Source organism: Bombus fervidus, chromosome 8 (assembly GCF_041682495.2).
Source record: "Bombus fervidus isolate BK054 chromosome 8, iyBomFerv1, whole genome shotgun sequence".
NCBI classification, from domain to species: Eukaryota; Metazoa; Arthropoda; class Insecta; order Hymenoptera; family Apidae; genus Bombus; species Bombus fervidus.
The window spans coordinates 9,057,790-9,085,295 of NC_091524.1; the positions used below are offsets into that span (position 1 = coordinate 9,057,790).

At 36.1% G+C, this 27,506-nt stretch overlaps 1 protein-coding gene and 4 long non-coding RNA genes across 17 annotated transcripts; 2 read left to right on the forward strand and 3 right to left on the reverse strand.

Moving 5' to 3' along the window:
• The first annotated feature begins 789 nt into the window (after nt 1-789).
• On the forward strand, nt 790-26,389 carry LOC139990179 (phosphatidylcholine:ceramide cholinephosphotransferase 2). 10 transcript variants are annotated; one of them, XM_072009225.1, is made up of 6 exons: nt 790-1,376; nt 19,451-19,827; nt 22,401-22,611; nt 22,910-23,184; nt 23,310-23,485; nt 23,609-26,389. In XM_072009225.1, exons 1-6 carry the CDS (start codon nt 1,315-1,317, stop codon nt 23,762-23,764), a joined length of 1,257 nt encoding a protein of 418 aa, XP_071865326.1. In that variant the 5' UTR covers nt 790-1,314; the 3' UTR covers nt 23,765-26,389. The 10 variants fall into 10 exon arrangements, with proteins under 10 accessions (XP_071865326.1, XP_071865334.1, XP_071865331.1 ...); XM_072009233.1 differs by lacking the exon at nt 790-1,376 and adding an exon at nt 2,062-2,429; XM_072009230.1 differs by lacking the exon at nt 790-1,376 and adding an exon at nt 2,062-2,385.
• On the reverse strand, nt 3,820-4,708 carry LOC139990214 (uncharacterized). The gene is made up of 2 exons (XR_011800513.1): nt 4,578-4,708; nt 3,820-4,485 (listed from the first exon to the last, which is right to left on the reverse strand). It is a non-coding gene; the product is annotated as an uncharacterized lncRNA (long non-coding RNA).
• LOC139990222 (uncharacterized) lies at nt 8,403-9,145 on the reverse strand. The gene is made up of 2 exons (XR_011800522.1): nt 8,990-9,145; nt 8,403-8,921 (listed from the first exon to the last, which is right to left on the reverse strand). It is a non-coding gene; the product is annotated as an uncharacterized lncRNA (long non-coding RNA).
• On the reverse strand, nt 14,069-19,256 carry LOC139990211 (uncharacterized). Of its 4 annotated transcripts, XR_011800508.1 has the most exons (5): nt 19,117-19,256; nt 18,148-18,838; nt 17,514-17,684; nt 15,254-17,206; nt 14,069-14,753 (listed from the first exon to the last, which is right to left on the reverse strand). It is a non-coding gene; the product is annotated as an uncharacterized lncRNA (long non-coding RNA). The 4 variants fall into 4 exon arrangements; XR_011800509.1 differs by lacking the exon at nt 17,514-17,684; XR_011800510.1 differs by having other exon boundaries at nt 16,840-17,684.
• LOC139990223 (uncharacterized) lies at nt 20,326-21,502 on the forward strand. The gene is made up of 2 exons (XR_011800523.1): nt 20,326-20,614; nt 20,685-21,502. It is a non-coding gene; the product is annotated as an uncharacterized lncRNA (long non-coding RNA).
• Nucleotides 26,390-27,506: the final 1,117 nt, after the last annotated feature.

The window sequence follows — 27,506 nt, forward strand, 5'->3', positions numbered from 1 at the left end:
AATAGGTACTATGTACAATCTTACAACTAAGATAATATTAAGAGAATATCATAACTTCTTTATAAACATTAATTTAATTTTCATAATCGTCACAAAAGAAATTTATTTTATTTCATAACATTCACATATTTCATCAATATTAAGATTAGGGCAAATATATAACGGTAATAAGTATAATTCACATAAAATAAATCTAAAAAAGGAATTTGTTTTTACAGTAATGCCACTTTAATAAGGACGCGATTGTACTTCCTTAACAAACCACTGTTATTCCTAAGCCTTAGTAGTTCTTGGAAGTAACTTTGTGCAGTCCACCTTACAATAGATGTAGTATTACAATATACAACAAATGTGTTTGGGTATGGGCATATCCATATCTTACTTACACTCAATAGAAAAGAGAGATGTTCAAAATTTCTTAGATATATGCCTCTCTCAACAACTGGCTAAGAAAAATTCTAATCCGTAACAAATTAATGAAGTACTACTATATACTAAATATTGTGAAATAATTTAAAATAGTCCTAAAATATTATAGCGAATAAAATCACGATCTACAGCTTATATGAAAATATTTTTCAAGAGGCTTGATTATAGATGGTTACTAGTTTTCAAGGAAAGGTCCTTGGCCTTACAGACGCGGAGGCGTCGAACATTCCTGAATGAATTTCCTTTTTGCAATGACGTCAGTAGTTGCCATCAGTCCATCCAGTCTATGAGAAAAGCGCGATCTATGAAAGAGCGCTTGCGCTTTTCAAAATGACCTGGTGCGCGGCGCCACTCATGGGCTTTCCAGTGGAGACTCGATGAAAGCTCCACTGTCTTTTCGTTCATAACTCGAGTTTCACTGTAACGAGACGAAATGCGACCGTGGTATCCATCCGCGGAGTATTTCTTCAAGAAAGTTAAACGCCTACGAGATCGTAAGGACATTTAACAAGAAGACATAGAGAGAAAAGACGAAGAAAAGCTCCGTCGCGGTATGTCCTGGTGCGCGATATATATGTATATATCGTGATCGAAATTCTGGAACAACGTGCGACGATATTCGAGGACTGAAAAGAAATTTACAGAGGTCCGCGATGTGTTTTCTTTGCCGTTAGTTATTCGTCTATCTCTACGTGTACGAGCGCTTTGTTTTTGATTGATCGATAAGCCGTGAATTAGGTCGTCCACGAGTCGCGCCCTGAACAGAAACATACGCATACAATTTGTGAACAGAAAGTTGAAAAAATATTCTAAATTTGGTGTTCGAAAACGAGCATCAATCGACGTGTTCGACAATATTATATGTCTTGAGCAACGTCGACGTATATGATGAAATTGCAGCTGCTTGTAATCGAAACGGATTACTGCTGGAGGAAAGCGTTGCTTAGGTAAGTAAGTGAACGCGGATTTCCGAACAAGCTGCTTATGCTTTTAGTGCTTGTCACTAATGTTAAGCTTATTTAACTATATAATGTTTAAACATCAATGTCTTCTTATCGTGTTAGATAATTGTATTGTGTTGTATTATATCCGTCATGATAGGAGATTTGTGTTCGAACATTTAAAGTTAAGTCCAATGAATGACAAAAGATACGATCAATTATTATATAGCAATATTAATGTTAAATTTGTTAGAAACGGATATCAACTATCATTAATTTCTAAGTATAATAATTATAGGGGTAAATTATATTGTTGAAAATCATTTAATTGTAAGTATTTTCTAATTAATATCTTTTAAAAAAAGATTCAATTTTTTGTTTATTTATTAAAAGCGTAAATTTAAGATACATATTCATTTTATATTTTTATAGACTTTTATACAAAAGTATTTATTATTATGTTTTATAAATATAAATATTATAGCTTTAAAACAATTATTTGACAATTGATTTTGCGATGATATAGAAAATGAATACACCAATAAGAAAATTTTCAAAATACATTTGAATATACCGCTAATACGCAAGTCGATAAAGTCAACGATTAACAACTGTTGGTAGTAAACTCCAATCGACTACAGGAATCGCCGCTATGCGCGTGTCGCTTTAAAGAATGTGATGGCTTGTACCAGAAGGAAAATGCAACAATGATTCAGAACGCTTTGGCTTTCTCGACCAGTTCTTCTCGTTTTACATTTTCACAGCCCTTTGGTTGACGCCATCTTCAACTTTTTTTTGTTTAAGTGTCAATTTTCTGGAACTGCATGGTACACAGTGGATCCCATAAAAACGTTGAGTGTGGGCAGTGAGTGTAACGAACGAACATCGTACGGCCGGTCATCTAAATTGAAATGATAAAGTGATCGCGATATGAGTTTGCGTCGTAGATCTAGTCTTCAACCATTCCTGAAAGATTGTGAACCAGAAAGGAGTCGTTAGCCATCCAAGTGTCCATGTAAAAGTTATTCACTTGAATTCTTCCCCTTTCAAGTATTGTTGGTTAGTTTACGTGTTATTTGATACATGTGTTTTTTTGCCTTTCTGTTGCACTCACGCGTGAACGCATTGTCCAATCCGAGGAAAGTCGAGACCCACGTTTGTTGGTTATGTTTTCTCTTACAATCGTTTGCCGTAAATCGCACGCTTCTGTAGCACGTTGCTCGTAGTGAAAGAAAAAAAAGATAAAACTGAAATCGTAAAGTAGTGTGTGCATACGTAGAAATAAAATGCACAAGTTAAGATTGCCTGTCAAGGTTGAATTGCCCAGTGCTTTAACAAGGTATGCAGATATTTGATCTACAGGTATCGATACTGTTTTTCTCAACGTTTACGTATTGTCGTAATAGATAAAACGAGTGTGTCTCGAACTTGTACGTTTCCAGATTGTAAACAATCGTGTCGCGATAATAAACACATTAAAATTAATGATCTTTATTCTAATATTGTAACGTACGACACAATTTCGTTTCGAGTTCGCAGTATGTATTATCCTACTTATGTCTTCTCCAACACTTCAAAGTAGTTAGAGTAATTGTTCACTTTACATGTAAATATAGCATTATCGTTATATAAAGTTGTAACAGTGTGGAATGTAATATTTTTCGAACATATTAGTATCGATACAGTGTTGCTTAAGTTTATTAATGTTTCGAAATATTAACAATAATGTTTGTTCATGTTTGTAGCGATAAATATGCAAGTCATGCAAATTTAGAATTGTATCGTGCATGCTTTTCTTGTTGCTTTCGTCGGAATAAGCATGAAACCGTTAGGTATACGTATACTGTATAGGATAGGATGCATTATTGTAGTATCAGAGTTCAGTGAATTGAAGAATTTAATGCATTTAACTCATCTATGTTAACTCATTAAAAGATAGCTATGTCATTTTCACTCATAATCCAACTATTTTTCTTATATATCACCATATTGTCACTTCAAGCATAATGATTTTTTATAAACAAACTTACTACCTTATCGATTGAATTCATTATCAATTGCTCCAATATACAATCATTAGATGTTATTAAATAATAATATCAGTAATAAAAATAATCTATAAAAAGCCAATCAGGCTTATATACGCTGTTTTTGATGACGATAAGAAAGAAATTTATGCGTATCTATTATTACTAATTGTAAGATGTGGCAGCACGTGTGGGCGAACACGTGATTTGATTAGGTTTTTTCCCTAGACAGATGTTTCGTTCGAAAACTGGTCGATGACCGCCATAATAATAATTTCAAGCAATCGTGATGTGCTCTTACTTCTGCCATAAAAAGTAACAGTTGATACATTAAAATTTTCTATTATGAAAATCGTTTAGGAATTTGTTATTTAGAGTTGTAACGGTTAACTCAGGAACTTTAATTGAAGTGAAGCATAAAATTTATTTGCTTTATAACTGGATTTATAAAACTGTAATTTACAAAGTTTCTATGTTGAGAGCAAATTGGAAAGCTCCATATATATAGGGCGTGAGGAGACGTTAATTCCATTATCACTACAATTCAGTTCATATGTTCAAATATCTCTTGTGGTATTTCTTAAGTAATCTTTTTTCTATTTAGATTCTAAATCGAATATATTAATTCAATTTTTGTATTATTGTCAGATAATGTTCCACCTTTCCAGATGAACGTTGAGCTGCGTAAACATTGGAAAATCGCAAAACACGAATATATATATTTATTTTGCAAAATCTTTCTTATGGAAGAATGATAATCATATCTGGATTAAGCTGGTGCTTGTTCCTCTACTAATTGAACTGCAGTTGTTGAGATGTTCACGGCGCCATTCTTATGGAAAGCAGCTGACCTTGGCAGTCATAAAACCTAATGCACGCTGCAGGGCTTTACCCGCCTCGATCTAACTCTCCTACCATCCAAGTCCTCGTTTCCTGTGATATGTCAAACTCGAACCTTTCGAGTAGTTTCTCTGTGGTCTTCGCTGGTGAAACATCAAGCACGGTGTCTCCCATGTTCCGGGAAATCGCCTTAACCGCGATTCGTAATTACCGTGTTTCATGTAAGTCGATTGGTAGTTAGAGTAATTCTACGAAAGATATAATTCTACAATAGTTTTAGTGACAAAGAATTATAACTCTTCAGCGTTACATTTTTAAAAGGATCTTGTACCATATATACCATGAGAACTATACCCAATATAACAGTTTGGTAGTTGAGGAGCCGGTAATAAGGTTAATAATTGTTCCCTAGTTTGTTTGTATAGTTTCTTACAGAATTTTCGGAAGTGCAACGAAAAGCCGAAAGTGAAGTGTTAAAAACAAAATATGTTGAAAAAGCAGAACGGTAATTTTTGTTAGAATTGGCATATCGTGCGTGGTGCGTTCTTCGAAGCAAGTGATCGATCGGTCTTGGTCCTCTGTCGAAGGGCGACGAGGTAAAAGCAAGATCCCTCTGAACCACCTGTGTATGTTCGAATGCGCGCGTGCGTGTTTGCTTCTCTGGGTACACGTGCACCTAACGGCTTGACCAGAGAACAGTACGAATCATTTGACTCTCAGTTGCTTACCTACGTTGCTACTTCTCGCAGTGTATTTTTGGCGTCTGTGCTTCTCACGAAACCTTGTACGGCCAATTCTGACTCTCATTTGATTAATGTAAATAAAAAATTGTACCGTGAGAAGTATTCGACGATTGAATCTTGATTCTTCGATATGAATTTAGTTTCAGTTACTGTTATTGACGATATGTGTGTGCTTAAACAGTGTAGATTTCCCGGAACGTTCTTGTTTATATATTTCTTTGAAAATAAAGTTATTTGAAGTACTGTCGGTAACGTGAATCGTGCAGGGACCTTCGAACCTGGCCGAGTAATGTAGTCGCAGTTACGTGATTCGGGTAGTTTTTGGTGTCGCACCTTTCACGAGACCTTGGTACAGTCGATTCGAACTCCTCCGCTTAAAGCTGTGTTGCTGGACATTCGTCACGGAAATCATGACAGTCTTAAGGTGATCTCGTTCTTACTTGTGCAAGTGACAAATCAAGTTCTGTTAATGGTGTGGATTTACGTGAACGATTACCATTAAGTTTCGTCGAAAAGTTTCGAGACATCAAGTACGTAAAGTATCGTCAGTAACATGTGTCAAAATTTACTTCTTTCATCTTCCTGAGACGGTGTAAATGTAATTACATATATATTTTCACGATCTTTGCCTTTTGTACACATATTTTCTTTTTTCGTCAATTTCACGATTAATGCATTCGACAAATGCTAACCTACTTGCTGGCACTCCCTCAATGTTTACGCGTCAATAAAATTCCTGATCGTATACGAAACAGTAGTTTGTTCGATTCCCAAGTATTTTGGTTTATTAAGGGAACTAATCGTGTTCATATTGAGCCGCACATAAGGATGTTATAGTATTATTTTTAATAATGCGGTCGCTAGTCTACCATAGTCACGTACCATAACGTATCTAGTGTGTTTCCCTCTCTTGTGGATATTGTGCCTATTTCGGTCTCTGTTTACATCTTTCCTCTTTTCTCTTGCTTAATTATCAAGCTCTGTCGGTTAGTAGTATTATTTACGTAGCACGCGAACATGAGACCGGTGCAAACTGTTATTTTGCTGGATATGTAAGTAGATAGAACTGCTGCTGGACAGATTTCGTTTCGCTTCTTTTTCTTTCTTGCATATATACTGGATGCACTTGCATTATGTCCAACAAATTTTGATGCGTATTATCAACAACATTTATTACTTATGCGTATTATCAGTGACTATTCGTTGACAGTCTTCCCGGAATGCATCGTTTCTTTTTTTACGGATGTCTTTGCATACCAGCGAAGGACGTTTATTCATCGGTAACTTACGTAAGAAAGTAATTATTTTTTGTTTATAGTTAGGTTCGTATGTGTTACGATAACGTGTGTTTGAAAAAATGAGAAATGATCGATAGAGGCGACACAATGCGTTAGTGTAACTTATTGGCAAGGTGTCACAAATATTCTAGTTGGCATATCGAAGTTCAAGCCAAAACAATGTCATTAACGATTAGAAATATATTTGATATAATTCAATTGTGTAATGCAAATTGGAAAAAAATATTCATATCGAAATACGACGTATTTTTGTATCACCACAAAATGTAAGTTTATAATATTACATCTTTATTACATATAGAGAAAAAAATTGAAAATATCGCTTTTTGTTGACTTTTGCGCCATAACTTGTTTCTGAGTGTTTTGAAGTTTAGAGAGTGTCAAGGTGAAGCAAAGTTGAGTTTGTCCGAAAAGAACTATCGTTTACTTTTTAAAAACATTATAATACTGTTTAGATAACTTAGAAACGTATATAACCGATCGTAAATTTTCTGTACTAGTTGATACGATTCGCTCGGCTGTGAATTATTGGCATTGATTTATTTGTTCGTCTAACAATTGGCAGGACTCATCCTACACGATTTTTGCATTCGTCAGAAAGTAATTTCTCGAACAATGCTTCATACTTGAAACCGTGTCTATAGAATGAAATCGATACATACCTATAATATGCGGGAAATTGAGGAAAAGTTGGGACCGTCGTTAATACAGTACCATGTATATAGTGACTTACGACATATTTTATGAATATATTATGTATGTAACATGAAACATTTTCAAATTTTATTAACATTATAGTGAGAATTGTCATGTTAATATTGGTGGAGTTTGGAATAGGTTTGATAATGTACATGAAAGTTACAAGACATATAATAGTAGATAGAGTATATATAATATTTCTCAGAGATCATAGGTATTTATGCAATCAATTATCCATTATATTAATAATCCTCGATATTTAGGTAGGTCATTTGTAGCACTTATTATATGTTTAAGATGGCTATTCATGCCGTATATTATATATTTAGTAAATGCAGTAAATAATTTGTAATTTTTATATAAATTTTCAGATTAGTTTTAAATTTAACTAATATAATCATGGCAGTCGTGTCTCATTATATATATTGTTAATGAAGTTTCAAAATGTTTTATACGATGCATATAATATGTACATAAAAGTTTTCTACAGTAAGTTAAATACTTTCGTGAGCCACTTTACGTATGCCGCAGTAGCCTATATATATGCAAAATCATTAATCGTTTAAATCGTAGAGGTGTGTATGACATTGGTAAACAAGTATCAGGATAGATTAACTAGTCTTAAGGAAGCAATTCGCGTGTACGGTGCGATCTGAATTTACGGCGTGCATTATTGAGCACTGAGTTAGGAATCGTTGAACCGATGATAAATGGTGAGGCCAAATACAATGTGATAGCGATAGCGTGATTAAAGTTATATCAGATTCTCTGAACGTAGACTGTTCGGTCACGTGATCGTGATTACTTGTTTCGATAAGAGGCCACGCAATATCTGATACTTCGAAACAGATTAAAGTTATTTTTAAATATAGGAAATATTAGGAGCCACAGGTTCATGGGAACTTGTACATAAATAGTGACTAGAAAAGGTATTTGCATACCATTATATTTATTATAGCATTTACATAATAATTGTTTAGGTTAAAGTACATTGAATTTCATATCATTAATACACTGGAAATAAAATATAAAACTTGATAAAAAGAAAAATATTTTGTTGGAAAAAAAATAGACTTCGATCTCTTCTTTTTTAAATTTCGTTCTAAATTGTGTACCTGTCGATTCATCGATTTGTTCGAGCCTGCGATAGAAAATTCGAATGTCAATTACTGTAGGCGGAACTGTGAATCAATTACTGGGAAAGAGGAAATGAGTCACAGATCGGGTGTGACGTAAATACATCTTTTACAATGAATTCCGAGTTTCCGCGCCGTACCGGAATCATTGTCGCGATGACGTTATTGTTGGATGCATTTTACATTCGTCATACTGCGTTCTCTCGTCTGCTGAACTATTTTCCTATGATTAATGCAATGAGAAGTAGATGTATTAGACATATAGGACATTGAACTCATTAAGAAATTCATTAATGTTTCGAAATTTTTATGCTTTTAAAGAACGATTGTTTAATATTAGCGGCGAGATTAACGTGCATACCAATTTTGTTTGATCATTATCAGACATAAATCATTATTATCGCTAAAAAATTCAGTTAAAACAGTTCGTAATCTGGTTTTAATTGTCTTTAATATCTTCTGAACCGTTGATGATCTTATCGTTTCGAAACGGTCGGTCTGTATATATAACCTATAAATATAATATACATAAACTCTTCATTTTATTTAATATCGATTGATTAGTAATTTGTTTGGAATTTTAGAATTCTTGGAATGTATTCGGAATATGTATATTATTTTACGATGCTTCCTGTGCGCGACTAGCTATTTGGACAATTACGACGCCACCAAACGTTGACCAAACGGCTGTTTTATGATTGTGCACATGTTGCAGCTCAATATAGCGAATTGTTGCGTAATTGTACAAACTTCTGGATTTTTCTTGTCCGAGCCAGCTACATCTGTGTCGTTCTAGAATTGCGGTGATCTGGAAATATGCAGTTAGATCAATACCTCTTATAGTATCTGCGTTGTGCCTTATCGATTGTTGCTTACCTCGTTGGCTGCATCTTTCTTGATTTCACGCGACGTTACGCCAATGTTGCTTAGGTATGTGGCAATTATCGAAGTCCAGATAATAATTAAAATTGCAAGTTTAGATCGGACATAAACGATCAGCAATGTAACCGATCATTTAGATAACAGATACCATTTATCGACGCGTATAGAGGTGATTTATGTAACTTTAACGTTAGATCAATGTCTGCTACGATCTGTTTTTCTATTTGTTCGCTTTTACTTTGTTGTTGACTACTATTTTAATTAAATCTTTCTTGCACTTAGTAATCATATAGGAAACCGAGAAAGATATATTTAAGTTGACAATTTATCGGTTATGTATATTTAGGATTTCCTTAGTCACCTGTAATATAAATATTTTTTTCTTTTTTTAGAGTTAAATGAGGATTTATATATCGACGGGAAGTTCTTACTTATAAATTGATAGTTTTTCTTCATCTTGTCTCTTTACATTTATCGAATGGCGCTAGGAAATTATATATGTGTCAGCTATCCAATCTTCAATATTACTCTGCAATATATTTTTATCAGCAGAAGTTATATAAAAAGCTACCTGGTCTACTGTACACACAGCTGTTCAGTTTTAATAAAAAATTAACAGAATAGCAAAAGACATCGAATTTTCTTTGAATATACAATTCCAAAACCAAAACATTTGTTAGAACTAGAAAGAAAAGGAATATCTCCGACCAATGGTGAAGGAACGCACATTGATTATACAATCGTTTAGCTAGACTATCGGTTCACGAAGACGGTTTTTAATCGGCTCATTGTATCGAGAAAACTTTGCCTGGCAACGATAAGAAAATTAATTGCTCGTGGAAGAAGCCAGTTACCCTCGATGCATTCTGCTATGCGTTGGAAAGCGCAACGATCGTTCGCGAAAGAGATCACGATAAATATTTATTCCGTCTTTCATTGCTACCATTCTCGAAGCGGCTCATTCCCTGAATTATTTTTCCAATTCGATCAACACCGTTTAATTTGTTTTCTCTTCTGTCTTCTCTCGAAATTCTAATTTATCTGTACAAACGACCCAAGTACATATATATATAATTTTGGACTGGTTGATCATCTTAATCTTTCTTGCTCGATTTCATCGTATTCGACACGTGTAAACGTTTCACAGTCGGTCGGACGAAAAGATACGTCACCTGCGTTTTGTGGAAAGTTTGATCGAAATAATCGTCTGTTATTTACATTATGTTTTATCGTTGTGCATTTTGCGATATATTCGAGTTGATAAGCCCGATATCTATACAGACGAATGATTCGTTTGTATCGTTTGTGTCACCGCCTGCATCACGACGATGTTACGGATTACCAACGATTAAACCGTCAGTAGTATTTCTATGGCCTACGAAAATATTACTTGCTACGGGTTTAAAGTTCTTAGCTCTGGTGATTAAATAACGTGTGTGTCGAGCGTTTGACGATGTTGAATCGCTTCAGTTTGCTCGATTGGGCTCGATCGAATTGTTCAACGAGCAGTCCATGTGCTGCAATTGCTTCGAAGGATGATGAACATGATGATGGAACGACATTTGATGGAACGAATCAGATTAGTCTGTTTCGCCTCATGGACGTTCATGAGAAAGCAGTTACGGGTAGAAGTAGAGGATTACTGGTTCGTCGGGAAAATGAGGCGGTGCAATTGGAAATTTATTTGGTAAAATGTGCGAATGATGTTCCATTTGGCATAGTGCTCGAAGTCAGAAGGTAATTGAAATACACATTAATATAGAATTTACGGTAAAACATGGAAATATTGTTCTATTTTATAATTTTCTCAGTAATGCTGGTAGAATAGATATCTTGACAACATTTTTTTCTTCGTTTTCCATCACGTCCCGTTATTTTAGCGAGTACTCCTTTTATCGGCTAGTTAAGCTGTTTGTCTTCCACACGAAAATTTTACGATTTTTACTCCTCCGCGTGTTTTTGTCGACCATTCGCGGGGAAACGCAATCTCAAGGAAACGCGTCAACGGGAGTCGTAAATTCCCGTTACGATTTTACAATCGGCGCCACGAAACTGATCGATTCCCTATTTCGTTTAAGATAATAGAGGTAGTTGAATTAATTATAACGCTGAGGTAACAGGTTATAACGTACTCTTTATTCCAACAATAATTGTAGACAAGATGATTACGCTCGTTGCGTATATATATATATATATATATATATATATTAATTAGATATATGTTGACTGAGTTAAAGTAGTGAACCCAGTGCAGTAAAGTTCGGTAACGATGCCGTCGCAGAGGAAAACCTTTGCTGGGTGATGGTCGTTCCACCACCGGTCGCTTACGGGTGAAAATTCCGGGAAACATGGGAAAACGCACTTAACCCCAATCTAATCCCACATTTTACCTGATGGAGCAATAACCATTAGGAACGTTTTGACTCGAAGGTATTTTATATTACTTGACGGTCTTAATGGTCAAATCGAATTGCTTAGTTTTACGACAGTTCCTTATGATTATTACGGTCCAGTTAATTATGTTGACGTAGCAAATGGCAGCCTCGACCGAGGGATTTCAGGCTACGCAAAGAGTCACCGGACGAAACACCGCGTTTAATTTCGGAATAAATACGATTGTACAGTCCCATGGTTTATTAACCTGTTGCTAAAGTGTCTTTAATAGCAACAGTTCTATACACCTCGTTTGTATATAGCGTCGAATCGATAGGAAATAACTGGTTACATCACTCGGGCGGTTTGACGTTGCATTTTACGAAGTCGATGATAAATATTTCGAAAAGATTTGCCTGAAAAAATAATAGCGGCTTGACTCCTCGGGCTTCAATATCCGATAAAAGACAGTCATGCGCTAAGAATGCGGGTTTCCCCGGTATGTTGACGGTAAAAGTTGCTCGATACGGTACGGTTTCAATTTCGAGAATGTTCATATCGATTCGAAATCGACCAACGACGTGGAAAAAGGATAGAATGGAAAGCCTTGGGAACAATCGGCTCAAGCTATTTTGTTCGGCTTACCACGAAGAATTATGTGACCTTTCGTCGAAAACGCGAATTCTCTCCCGGAATTCTCATCGCCTGGTTTGTCATGTACGTGGATTTTTTAATACAATCGGTCTTTTGATCTAACATGATAAATTGCAATTTCTACAGAGCACAGAATTATCTTTGATCACAAGTAAATAGATAGGATCAAGTGTTGACTGGTCTTAGATGTATTTTGGTTCTTTGGATCAAGGTGATGTTCAAGCTTGAGCAAATATAAATATACTTGGTTCGATATTTCGTAAATATCTTCGTACATAGCTAAATATATTTAAAATATTATCTATCCATATAGTGTGGTATCTTTCCACCTTGAATTTTCCACAATAGCGAGTTAGGTGATTGAAACTGAGCCAAATCCTGTTACTTGTGACTTCGTTTTCTATTCTATCGAAAAAATCGTTTCTTGGAGAAACGTTTTGAAGAATTCGATATTAACGAGTGGCAAGCTTACGAGTCTTCTCGTAAGTATATTGCGGATGTTCATGCATCTACAGGAAATTTAAAGATACATAAATATATATAACATCTAAAGTATAGTGCTATATAGTAAAATACTCATTTTGACCTTTAACGGATAAAACGAATCCTTGTTCTACTCTTCTTTTCTTAGTTCTATTTTTTCAATCGAGTTCACAGTCTACTACATAAACAAACTAATTCGGAAAAGTATCGAGTCTTGCTACGCGTAATTTTAGAAGCACTTGCATCGACTACTAAAATATCATCTTAAAAGCTGTGGTAGTACTGTTTAAAGCATCGCCGTGTGTAAATGGATTAATAAATTTGTGTTTACCCGGTCTGTGCTGAATCAAGGGATCCACGTTGTCAGCTACGATCGGCCGGCCGGCTGGTTTACTTCGATCTATTTTGCTCCTGCGATTTGCTAAATGCAATCATACGAATTCATCGGCTGACAGGTTTAACCCTAATACGAACTGCAAACTTGGGAAGCCTCCCATCGACGGACAATAATTTCTTTGTCGTTCCCGCGCTCATCGTTAATTATAACCATGCGTCATCGTGTTATTCGCGGCATCTACTGATCGAACTATTGCTCTCGTTACGAGGTGATTAATTTAATTACTACAGGGAAATTAGTTGTTCGTATGATTCGTTCTTATTCTTTCCTAAAAGACAACTTTTAGGAAAATCGTTGGATTGCGATAATTCTTCTGGTACCATTCAGATCTACTGGCACATAGAATATCATTGAAAGTAAATGGAACTGCATATCCTATTTTCTAAATTATTGATTAACCTATATTTTTTTAAAGCTTATTAAAGCTGATATTATTATATCACAAGGTTCTTTGTTAAAGGAAAAGTTCGTCATAAAAAGGTCGAAGCGGTGTAATTTTGGGTATTTTGGGAAAATAAAATGAATCCAGTTAGAGATATTTGTTTATATGTTTAAAATGCGGGTGGTAACACAATAATATCGTGTTTTGGCAATAATTTAGATTATAGTATGCCTTTTGTTTTGTAAAATTTTCGGACGCAGCTTTTCGAGGTCGTCGAGATGATCGAAAGTCGCTCGAAGATCACGAGGGCCATAAAGATTACGTCATTGTTGTGTACCTGGCGCGTAAAATCTTCTGAAGGTTACGAGGATTACGCTGGTCATTATTATTCATTATTCAAAGTCATTTGAGAAATTTATCAAAATTGTGTCTTTAATAGTCAAAGTATTTAATAGCTACGAATGGTGGTCGAAGCAGTGCTGTTATTAAAATCAAAGAAATGTTCATGTCGCAGTTATTTTCGGCATTTTCTTTAATTTTCCACTAAGATGTTAATCACCTGAGTCGTCGATAAAAGTTTGTAAGCTAAACAAAATTATTGAAACGCTAGAATGCTAAATATGTATTATCTTTCCCGAAAGAAACAAAAATGATTGTGAAATTATTTTTTGTACGATAGTTAGTATAATTATGTTATGATTGCAAATGTCTAATAACACTCGTAACGGATAGTTCGCATATTTAAAAACAGTTATGACGATAATCTTTTACATAATGCTTTTGAAACACCGCGACCATTTTTTTCACGTTATCGTTTTTCAGCAATACGACTTTAAATGAACTAACGTGACGGCGATAACAGGAAATGTATACAAGGTGTCTCGGTTAAACTTGACTAATCTTGTTACATTTTCGTCGGCCGATAAACAATGACTCGCCGTATAGTAGCGGGAACTAAATTTAAATACTTACGTACGCGGTCGGAAAATCGAAAGAACGTGCATGAAAGCACAGTAGACCTAACGCTGTGCAGCCTACAAAAAATAAATTCTCACGTTCTTGAAACGATACAGAAGATTATACGAGGATTCGTATTTCTCTGCATAATTTAGAATCTCTGACGCATTTATCATTTTATTTGCTTGTTTATTCGACAAACGGAAAATTAATCGTCGAAGGACGGCAACAGTTGCGAGTACAGTCCGCGAGATGGGAATTGGGTCATTTATAATCTACATAATTTTGGAGTATGCTTTGTGTGTACGGGACTTGAAGCACCGGAAGTCAAACGGAGTCAACTTATTCGGAATACTTTGTTATATTTCACTCGACGTGAGGCGAATCCCTTCTTCTTTTTCCTTTTTTAGACATCCAAGATTTCTCTGTTGTAACCGGAACTGCACTGCGCACCGGTTTATATATCGTCGTCCATAAATCGTGGTATAAGTGGAATGAGGGAGATTTTACGGCTGAAAATAAGGCAAAAGCAGAGAATAACAGAATTGCATTGAAGGTTCTTTCGGAGAAAAATGCATTTGAAAGTCAATAGAATACACGTGTACATCTCATCGATAATTGGTGTTTGGAATTTGATTATAGATTACGACTTCAAATATAAGGCTTATTTACTATCAATATTTATCTAGTAATTACTTTTTCAGTTTGTGAATACAATAAGAATTGGTGATGGTAACGAACCATCTATTCCAATATCAATAGTCAACATTTCTAATAATCGATGGCAAATAGGCTCTAACACTGTATAAACCATTTTACTATACAAAAGGAAACATATATATAAACAGTAACAGAAATAGTACACCGCGTGATATCAGTGACACGTGTATTATCAATTTCTTTTTAAACTGTGTATTCTTCGAAATTCATTCTGCTTGTATTTTTAAACTGTTGGAAAAGAAAAAAGCGCGGGAAGTGCACAGAATCTATTGAACTAAAATTTCATTCTTACAATGAGAGTTCCATTGTATTTGCGCCACGAATTATCGCTCACCTCGTATATTAAGACGGCAGTCGGTTCCTCGGCGTAACGTGACATATTTTTCACTACTCGCGAGTTGGTGTAATTTATGCGAACGGTCGACAACGGAGGCAAAAAATGACCCAGTTTCCGACGAGCTTCGATACAGGCATTCGAGCAGGAAGCAATCGAGGAGATCCCGGTCGAGCATCCTTGCCGGTGTTTTTAGTCTTTCGATCGCTAAGAGCAGTTCGAGCGAGAAACTAAAAAGGAAGAAAGAGAAAAAAAGTCAGGAACGCATTGAATCGCAACGCAACACCTACGATCGCGAAGCAGAAATGAATTGACGCATGCTTTTTCGCGTGTTGCTCGATCAAGAATATTTCTATCCACGCTTAGTAACCAGTTATTCGGAGCGGCCTTCGCGAAAACCAAGGTACCACTCGTGAAAGAGAACGCGATAGGAACGAGCAAGGATATCGAGATTAATTCAACAAGATTCGATGTCGAGGTAGACCTGTTCGTTATTTCATTCGATCTCAATATGGATGTTTTGTAGATCATTGAGATTTTTTGGACGTGACTCATATACAAGTTAAGTTGATTAAGACCTATGGATTTGTGGAATCATGAAAGCATTTATGTCGTAAAACTATGGAGAAAGGAAGCACTTGTTATGCGATCAATATCCAAATTGTTACAAATTGAACTTTCGCAGCGTACTACGTTTACTATTTACAGAAATTCCGGATATTCGCAATTATTCAAAGTTACCTACGAAGAATCTCATTTTATACTATTTTCCAGTGATTGTTTCTGTAGTTAAACATTCACTTGTATATTACTCTCATTCACTTAAATTGATTTCGACCATCGCGTTTTCGACAGTTTGAACTTACCAGTTTTTGTCGCTGTCGTAAAAAGATATTCTAAATTTTAAGTGAATGCGCTAGTCATTTCACGTCGTTTTTCTTTTTTTGTATCTAACACTATCTAAGAAAATTTATACGGTCGGAAGTTCTAAAGATAAAGTGCAAGGGTTTCAATATCTACCCAGGTTGGAGTGGCTATTCAAGAAATGATAAATGGGATGGACGGAGATTCGAATCTAGGTCCAATAATTTTCCAGATTCCTCTTTATCTCATGCCAGATCTTCCGATAGGGAATACGAAGATAAAGTGGAGATTATCGCGAGTAGCATGAAGTAGTTGTGGCGAATGTTACGAGAGGTTTGGTTGCCACGTGGTGAAGCAACTCGTCGATAGAGTAACTACAGTTAGGTCAAAAGGGTCGGTGGTTTGGAACGACGTGACGTCCTAAAGGTCTCATTTGGGCGCTTATCGGGTTACGGAGGTTAAGTCCTAAGTTCCTCTGCGAACGGTCACATAAAAGTCGGGATATTGTTTCTGGAATTTCTCCTTCTTCGTGCCTCTAGAGGACGTTGTTAATAAATTGCCGCCTACTATCCTAATTGTCGTTAATTTCACAAGCGTAGTAAAAAAAGATTTTATCGATGTTATAAACGAGCAATCACAAAGAGTAATTCGACGAATCAGTAAGATAAAAAATAATGTACCATTTGAACGTTTACCAAGACTCTAGAGATTCTCACAAATCCGCAGGAAGTTACATAAACGTTGGTTGTTAGCTGGTATTGCTTCTTATGGAGGTACACACTGAGAATAATATTCCACGATAATTTAGTTTACCGTACTATTTTGGCATCGATACGTAATTTCTCGTCTTATCAAACGGTATAAAGTACCGCTGGCTTTCATGTCGTTCGAACAGCCATCGAATTATCTGCGCAGGATTTATCGCTTTATTCAGCGCGCAGAACGCGAGATCCGCCTACAAGAAATCACCTTATCGGTCGGTGCCACCCACGGATCAGCTTTTCTTCGTTCGCATCGTTTTACGCCTCGTCACGAACAGTAAAGGATCTTTCGGACGCAGAAAAAGATGAGAAAAAGTGAATCATCAAGAGGGATAGCATTTTCGAACGAGTTCTCGCCTTTTCGAAAGATAAATCAGTAATTAACTATGATTCACATTACTTGTCGACGAGCGGAATCTCCTGGCTTGGAGTTAATTAAACTCGAATTATCAGATAATAAATCCGTGTTGAAATAATTTTCGGAAGAATTATTTACTACCGAGTCGAACGATTAACGTTGGAAATTATAAATCAGCGTAACGTTAAAATCGATAAACGAAGAAAGTTAAATTGCCAAAGAAATTTGGACATACCTCCTGTCTCATTCTTTCATTTTGTACTCCCTTCTCTCTTCTTATTTCGTGTTATTCTTCTGCATACAGTGGCTCACGAAATATTTGAACGATGTAGTATGTGTATTATACAAAACATGTCGACATTTTATTAGTACTATCATGATTATACTGACAGAATTTGAAATCAACCTGGAAGCGTATATGAAACTTGGAAGACATTTACTGCTAATATACACTTGTTAAAAAATAAATATAAATCCATAAAACAATGGTCGTATTAAATATTGAGGCTCATCAATTTTGTACGTACTATGTTTTCAACAAATATCTTATAACTCTTATACATTTTCATGGAACATCTTCTTGACTCTTCGATCTTCAAACTCAACATTTTTGTTTGGTTCTTTATCATTATGATCATGATAGTCTTATCGTATCGTACGCTATACAAAATTAAATTCTGTAAAATTTTAACAATATAAAAATGATAACCGTATCATATCTTATTATTGAAAATCAAATTGTTTCAAATTTGATACTTCAAATACTTCGATACAAACGTGATATCGCGTCATATATCAGAAAATGTTTGTTATACAACGCACATAATATATTCGGGAAAGTTTCTACGAGTATGCAAGTACATATATACCTTCATGAGCCACTGTATTCCTCTAACAAATTGCTATGTTATGTTAGTAACGGTTAACATTTCCATCCATCATCACGGACGCTAAGTACTATCAGCGGAACGTCTTTGCACTTCCCGCAAACTTCCTGTCCGGATATCTGGTTGGCCTCGCCCATCCCAGGATTTCAAAGCCTGGTTGGCTCGGTTGCTTTTAAAGCAAGCCACGTCGACACGTATCCTTAACACGATAACCTTTTACTCCAGCAGCGCGATGATAACTAAAAGTAGAACGTTATACCGGCTGCATCGTACAGCGTCAAACGATCCGGTTAAACGCGGGCTTCTCGAACGTTTTATCGAGCGACGCAGACAAAACAGTTTGCCCTGATTTTTTGCTTTTAAAGAGCAAGCTACGAATTTCCTTGGTAGGTGAAAAGATTGTTAAAAAGTAGGTAGGTAGCTGTGACAGAGATGTCTAGCCTGATCAAATAGTTGGCAGAGAAAAAGTTTCCTATATAGCCGGACGGTTTGGAATTCAGCGTACAAGCTGTCTATAAATAATCGTGGTTCATCTGCATTTAGATTGATACCGATCGTTCTCCGTGGCGCCATTAAATTGTTCAGTTGTTCAGTGGTTTTCACGAAGCCCCACAGGCGAGTACACGTCTGTCTTCGATTAGAAAATCTCGAGCCGGAGCTTCATTTCGGTTCTCTGAAAGATAAAGAATATATTAATAACGCATAATCGATAAATACACCGGGTTTCTGTAGACAAATGCTGTTTAAAGCAATGCAATTTTGTTGAACAAAGGCAATAAGATTTTCTGACGAAATGATATAGTATCGTAGTCAAAAAATAAATCTTTATTGTGTACTATTTTTATGCTATTTCTAGCGTATAGAATAAGAGAAAGAAGAGACAGCACGTTATTTAAAAAATATTTCACGGTCAAAAAAACCGAAAATTGAAAGAAAACATTCTCGACTTACCATAAACAATCTCGAAGAACTTCACGATCTCAAGGAGTCACCAATTTAATGGTAGTTAATCGTTTACGATGTTACATAATATAATTGTCGATCGAAAAATTCCACACTATCGTTTGCTGCAATTACCTTTCATCTTAGAGATCGACATAGAAAGAAACTAAACCAGAAAGAGGAAAACCTTTGTATCTCTGCCAAGATTTGCTGGTTTCCTTTCGAAAAATAAAAATAATCGAATCGTTCGTGGAATCCTTCGACTCTTTGTGAGAGAGCTTTCAGTAAATCGGCACGTGGAACGACAAGCAATTGCAATGATACTTGCGTTTTCTGTTTGCAGGATGGTATTGGACCCCAAGGTCACGAGTCTGCACAGTGATTACGGAAGCTTCGATCGACCATTGGGCGCCGGAGAGGGCCACGAGAGGGACGTCGAGGCGACGGTTGATGGAAGTAGCAACGGAATGGCACAATCGAGCGACGTTTATCAACGGCAGCCATTATTACCTGGTGCACCGACCAAGGGCAAGGATAAGTGGTCCGGGGTGGCATCTGGTTCCGACTATTACGTGGATGACGAGGACGAGAAGATCGACAGTCTCAGCCGGCATCCTGGCATACCAAATGGCTCCGGAAATGGCATCGTTAAGCTTGACATACCCGCGCCTCTTCGGGAGGAGCCCCGTTTTCCTAAAGAGAAGTGGAAAACGTTTCTTGGTAAGGATAAACTCAGAAGCTTTCCTACACTTTCCATTTACATAGTCTGGCACACGTGTCGAACATATGTCTTGAGGTACAATATTAATCCTTCTGAGAAAGAAGGTCGCTGTTCTTCTAGGAGTATCGTTCACAATAGCATCAGACGTGTAGAGATTCTCCATAACGATCAAGAAGAGTTGTCGTGAAGAACACTTGTTAACTTGGAAGATGGGATCTTAAGGTCTCTATAGCCATGAAGATACGATTTTACGTCCACTATGAAATTGCAAGAGTTTCTTGTGCGAGGAAAACGCCGTCGTTATATTGCAGACCAACGTTCAATCTAGCGATATCTGTCACGTGACAAAATTTTGATTAGATACCGTGGGGATGATAAGCAACTTCAAACAGAATACTGTGCTATAACGAGTTATATAAAGAGAAGAGCTGAGAAAAACTTCTCCTGTAATTTCGTCGGCAATGAACTCTCTTTAGGGTTGGGTCTCTTCTCCTATATGTACGCTTCATTCACACGACGGGGTGTCCGTGGAGATCGAGATCGAGGTCGCTACGTGGCCTGGTATTCCGATGCAGATCTGCTCGGACGCTGCTCTAATGCAGAGTCATGCCCGATCATGTGTTCTTGAACGATGAATCCAAAACGATGGAGTCATTAGAACGGACTACCTTCGGTGTCCGTTAGGTTCGTTCTGTTTCTGAACTAGATCGTTGCGTGACAAGATTCTTCAACCGTATCATCATGCACACGTTTCTTGTTATCGATGTGACGATTGGTGAAAGCATTGTTCGTAAACGTGCTTTGTTTCACTTATTATTGTTAATAACTTGATTAATAATTTATCTTTGCTTTTAAGGGGTTAAGGATAAATATATATGATTTATCTCATAGAATGTTTCAAATTTATATGTAGGACGAAGTAAACTTTGCTAAGTTTAACTTATAGTGATTTCTACATATGAAGATACATGTTATGGATGTAGAGAAAGTTTAGATTTAATTTCAGAAATGGTCATTAGAATGCATATATTAATACATCACCCGGTATGTTAATGAATGACGCAGATCCATTTCTTCGTCGTCCTCTGTAACTTATTGGGAGACTAAATTGTAAACTGTTCCATGAATGTTTGCGGATGTAGGAAACGACTTTGAGGGTGGATTTCGAAAAGCTTTTCCCTTGTTGGTAGGAAGCCAGAGCACCAGCTGAATTTTGGCACCGTGCCACTTCCTCTGAATGTGTGTTATTGTTGTACCAGGTTTCACGACGCAGCTTTTGATTAATATACCCAGTGCACCAAGATAAGTGGTCTTCGAAATAACGTTATAATTAATAGTTTCTTACGATGATAGAAGATTTGTCTCGTTTTCTTAACAAAATGCATGTTTGCCTGCTTGCTTCGTCGTAAAATAAGACGGCGAGCTAGGTAATTTAATGCAAAGAGTCGTTTTAATAATCTATAGAATATTTAATTTCATTCTCAGAGACCTTTCATAATAAGGGCGGAAAGCTTTAATAATGAACCATGTTTTATAATTGCTCGATCATAAATTATTATAGTGTCACTTCATACGAGGTTGTTGAATCTTTTATTTTAAAAAAATCGACCAAACAAATTAATCTTGAAATTAACTTTGAAATTAACTTAAAAAAAGTGTACGAATTTTTACAAATTCTTGATACACCCAGTATATGGTGCATTTGTAAGCATGGGCTCGCGTTTTACTTTTGGAGTATATTGTTGGAGTATATTCTTTGTATCAAAGTAGAAAAGAGTATTCTCCAGAAAAGCGGCAGGCTGAGAGAGGGAGAGAGAGAGAGAGAGAGAGAGAGAGAGAGAGAGAGAGAGAGAGAGAGAGAGAGAGAGAGAGAGAGAGAGAGAGAGAGAGAGAGTTGTCGGTTAGAAATTTCGGAACAAGGGAAGCATAGGCGCGTAAAGTGGAGTAGCTGTACGTTCACCGACAGAGAAAAGGATAAATTGCGCCACGATGACTGTTACCTCCGTGCTGTATCGTGCGCGCACGATATACGACTAACTGCGGTGACCCGCATGCTTGAATCATCGGTTTATTTTCAACCGGCTGATATACATGTTGGCTACTATTGTTTGGAAACTAAACGGTGCACTATTCTATAGTTTTTTGGAATGTTACGTCAACGATCGATGATTGGATTATCTGGAAAATAATTTGAAAAAATATACATATGCTACTAAAAACTATGTACATATTGATATGATAAGTATTATGAGATAAGCAAATTATAAAATTGTTTTTATAATTCATGATCACGTGGTAAGATTAGAGTATTTGCTTACTTTTAAATACAATCCTTATATTTTTCTATTTCTGAGATATAATATTTGCTTTTAAAGTAAGTCTGATGAATTATAGCTTAAGAACGTTCAAAGTTATTTCATTATGCTTTCAAAGTTACTATAAATTTTTAGAATGGATAATTCACATTTCAATTGATCTCAAGTTATCGCTGATAAGGTTTCTTCTTCAATTCGCTTGTTTATTTAGAAAATTGAAATTTTTTGTTCTAATGAAAATGTAATTGGTGTTACAGCATTTCTGTTCATGGTCGTGAACTTCATATTGACTACTGCGTCTCTTGCAATGGTGCATGAACGAGTCCCTGATCGAAATACATACGGGCCGCTCCCGGATGTAGTGTTGGACAATGTCGCCGCTCAGGATTGGGCCCTTAACGTGTCGGAAGTTTTAATTATGATAATGTCCAACTCAGCGATGGTTTTTATTATTTTTCATAAACATAGGTACGTATTGTACACGAACATCAATGAAATCGATACGTGTAAATTAAAGTTTTTGCTCGACAGGCTTGGGTCAGAAATAGGACACAAGTAATTTTAGTATTAATTTACTGCAACAGTTTTTAAATGGTTATCCTTTTAGCTTTATCTCAAATTTCGAAGATCTATTTCACTTTCTTAATTTCATTTTATCTTAAATTAAGCTAAAAAGATACCATTAAATTTTCGAATTTTTTGATGTTATTGTAGGCGATATTTAAAATTATTTTTATTTTACAAAATTTTATGTTGATTCTTCTAGGTTTATCGTTGTTAGGCGAATATTTCTCTTGATGGGACTGTTGTACATGATGAGGAGTATCACAATGTACGTGACCGTACTGCCTGTCGCGAGCAAAACGTATTTCTGCAGTCCTAAAGCAAACAATACGAGTCCGCTCCTCGTTATAAAAAGGGTTTTGCAGCTCATTTCTGGCTTCGGCTTGTCTATAAATGGCAAGCACACTTACTGCGGGGACTACATTTACAGCGGTCATACAGTCGTGCTTGTACTTAGTTACCTGATTATAAAGGAGTGTAAGTATTTTCTCTACGTTATGGAGACATTTATGTTTTGTTAAAATGTGCTAGGTATTTATCTAGAAAAAGAAGAAGTATGAAGAAGTATTATCTAGAATCTAGAAGAATGTTTAAAAATGCAGATTCTCCAAGAAGGTGTCAACCAATTCATTGGCTTGCGGGCATTACTGTTTTTGTTGGGGTAATTATGGTCTTGGTGGCTCACGGACATTATACCGTGGACGTCCTCATAGCATACTACGTAACTACACGCTTATGGTATATCTATCATACGTTAGCTAATAATTCGCATCTTAAGGTAAGTTTTATTGTTTTGTTAAATTCTCTTTACTTTTATGTTAGAAAAAAAAAAGTAAAGAGAAGAAAGCGACAAAGATAATGTATTCTGAAAACTGAAGAACATATTGAAATGTATTTACAGCAATATGAACCAAACAACTTTTTGGCCCGACTCTGGTGGTTCCCTATTTTTAAATATTTCGAGAAAAACGTGGGCGGCACGGTGCCACGACAATACGACTGGCCTTTACCCTGGCCTCGACGATTCCTTGCCAAGCACCCTAATCGGGACAGTTAATGTCTGTCTTTGATATCGCGATAGAGGCTGTCAAACAACGGAGTTACTTTGTTGTAATTTGTATATATATAAACATATATGTATACGTATCTAGGCTTACAAAAATGTGAAGATAAAGCTTTACTAGAGAGTGGTGCGAGAGATGTGTGTGCAAGTTCTTGTCATTGTAGATGAGTATATTTGCTCTTTTGAGACTTGACGAAAACTTGCGGTGTTCACTTCCTTAAAGAAAAAGCAAAACTGACAGCAACAAAGAAACAAAAAACTGTAAAACATGAACGATAGTGAAAACAGATGCTTGTACCGTCATGTTCGTTATCGTCCAATCGCGAAACCTATTTTTTTTTTCTTGATTTTGATACGACTTATACATACATTGTAAGAGGCTAGATAAACGATAGATCGAGATATTTAGTCTCATGATGAATTCACGTAGAGGGAGGTATTCGAGAGTTACCAACAAATTAGTGTGTAAAATAAAATGCTAGATATCTCTATTTTCAGATACTCCGAATGTGAAATAGTTAGATGTAAAAAGAAAAAAGAAGGAAAGAAGTTACGCTACAGTAATCCGATCGAGCGCGGTAAATGCGAAACTGTCTTGTTGAACGTAGCATTAACAAGCAACAGGCGATTTTTTTTTTATAAATTCCTACTCCTTCGAACAACGACTCGCATTGGAAAACTTGACAAAAGGGAAAAAAGCGTCACTTCAATAAAATAATAATAATAATAAAAAAAAAGAAGGCACAAGAGAAAAACATATGGAAGTTTTGTTTGCCGCGAGACCTTCCTCTGGCTAATTATTCGAAATGCGTTCTAATCTTTCGACTTCAAAAACAACTAACTTTTTTATGCTTACATGCATAGCGGCATGCCTTATTCCGATGAAAGTCAACCGAATAAATCGCAATTTTCGAACTCGTTAATCGGTCAATTGCCGTTCGTTTTCTATATTCTAGTTTTTCATGTTGTAGAACTTTCCCTCGAAATTGGAGCCCCTTTTTAAACGAGCATTTTTATCGTAGAAACAATTAGTAGATGATTGGCATAGTTTTAAAATTCAATCAATGATCGTGCAATTTCGTGGGACCAAGTACAGAGAGAACAGTTGGAAAATATAATACTTTTCGAAGTAGCGGTAGAGAATATAATTTCTTTTGTGGTGACAATAGAATACGCGCATAACCGGAACAGTATTTAGAATAGTTTTCGAACGTTCTTGCTCTATTTTTAAAGCTATGGTTTCTAGCGTCTTGATCGACGCGTTGACGTCGCAATGTGTTCCCGTTCGAGATCGGTGAAATTTTTTGCCTACGGTCAACATAGTTAGAAGCCAAGCGTTATTCCGTATGTCAATAAAATTTTCGTGATTTCTCGGAATAAGGTCGTCTTTACAGTCTACATACACCAGATGTTGTCACGTATACGTGAAGATGTAGAGATGTCGAATCGTGCAAAGAAAGTTTGTGTTGTCGCTAATGAATCTCTGAATAATAATAATTGTAACAAAATGAAGTCTAACAAAGGTGTTTTCTAATAATTCGTACTTTGTATGATTTCATTCTGTTCTTGATTTTCTGGCATCTCGTAAACTCGCAACAATAATTCTATTCGTTAGAGGATACTTCGGCTTTATCGTTGCTTTCCTCCGAGATATAGATAGCACAAAAACGCTTTGAAATCTCTACTGAGCCATGTAGGGGCGTAAACAAAGAACGTTTTAATGAATCTCAATTATCTGTATAAAGGGAGAGAAAATAATTGCACGATGGAAGAGTGATAGGAAATTATTCTTCATCGTGATTGAAAGCGTTAAACTTGTGAAGTCTGTAAATAGTTTAAGTGATATTGCCGGCGATTTGTTGTCTTCTGCACACGCGATTTATTGTTAATGCTCGTGCAAAAATCTCGTTATCCGTTGCCTGAATTGTCAGCGTTCCAGTAACGCACGTTCGAAGTGCGTAACATCTTTCGAAGTGGATGCGAACAACCACACGTATGGCCGATGATCCTGTTTCTCGTTTCATAACTCTTTTTCCGTTTCGATGCGCGCGCGGTCGAACGAATTTGACGGTCGACCGACGAGAAGAAGAAGAAGAACAAAAGAGAGAAAAAAGACATTTTGCGAAAAAAGAATAGTCAGAGTGGAATGAATTGAATAGAATCTATTGGCCCTTATATAATTAAGTCTCTTTCCGTCTGTGATGATAAACGAAAAAAAAAAAAGAAAAGACATGAGTTGTCGTTGTGCTAGTTTTCGATCGTGGAACGAGACACATTCGTGAAACGATTCGCATAACGTGCCCATTGCAGCCATTGATATTTCTCCTTAACCCTCTATGGTCTGCTTTATTCAAATGAAATTTATAGAATCTTCTGGTTCTCCAAGTCGTTTTAACGAATCCGGTGCTTTCTAAAATTACGATTGAGAAATTGATAGTAATGATATACAATGGACCGTAGGGGATTAAAACACTCGTATAGATGCGAGTATCGAATATACATATATATTTTAATAAGATTAAATGTGGTTCGTAGCGATACTCTTAAGTGACGCAATATTCTCGACGATGTTATTAAACTTGAAAAACAGCAAGAAAAAAGAAAAAAAAAAAGACAAAACGAATCGTTCAGGCATACATATATATTTTTGGACGTGTGCATAGGTATACACGGGCCATCGAAACGATTTATTACATAGAGACCACGTAGCGTGTAATTGTCAAGAGAAATTTTAAACGCTGATTATCGTACGTGTGAACTATGCCTATTATATCTAAATACGTTTGCAAAATATCTCGTCGTTGTTCTTTTTTGGGCGGACATGCTTGGAAACTAATACATGTACAGATAAATACTGATAATACACGAACGAAACTTGCATAGATACTACGAGTCTCTGATATTATGAGGAGAAAGCGATGTCAGTCCAAGTTAGAGCAGTAGAGTAACCGCGTCACGATCTGCCAGAAAGATATTAATAAGCGCAATCGAATCAGCCAAACAGAAAAAAGTAAACGATTCATCGAGTGTACCACGTATTTACGCGCGTTATAATGTGCTCCATGATGCACGTGTTCGTAGATGCGTCTATACGTATGCAAATTCGGGTGTGGGGATACATGATGTTACACGCACACATGATAAATGGGTAAATGTAAAAAGAAAAAGACAAAAGATGGTATATATGTATATATACGCTCCTTGAGTGAATGGAAGGGAGCCAGGATAATTATAGAGAAAGTCTAAATTGTTGTATCAAAGAATGATGGTAGAGAAGGAGAAAATGGAAAGAAAGAAAAAAAAAAGAATTAAAGAAAGAAAGAAAAAAAAAGAAAGAAAGAAAGAGAGGAAGAAAGAAGCAGATACGAATATGCATGTACGCGTGCGCGAGCGCGAGCGAGCGACATACTGTGTATGTACGTTTATATATGTATATACGTATATATATATATCTATATTTTTACTGTGTAGATATTTTTTGGTAACTTGTTACAATAATCCTATTAGATCAGTTAAGCGTATACATATTATATATACATATATATATATATATGTTGTAAATATAAAAAAATTATAGTTGAAGAGGAAGCTTCTGCCCATGAATCGCGATTCGAATATTTCGATCGGGATTAAAACGAATCAAAATAATAATTTTGTTCATCGATCTAAGAGAAACATTTCTGATAACGATTAAATTATAGGCTTATTCAATGACTCGCGAATTTATTCGTGTTTC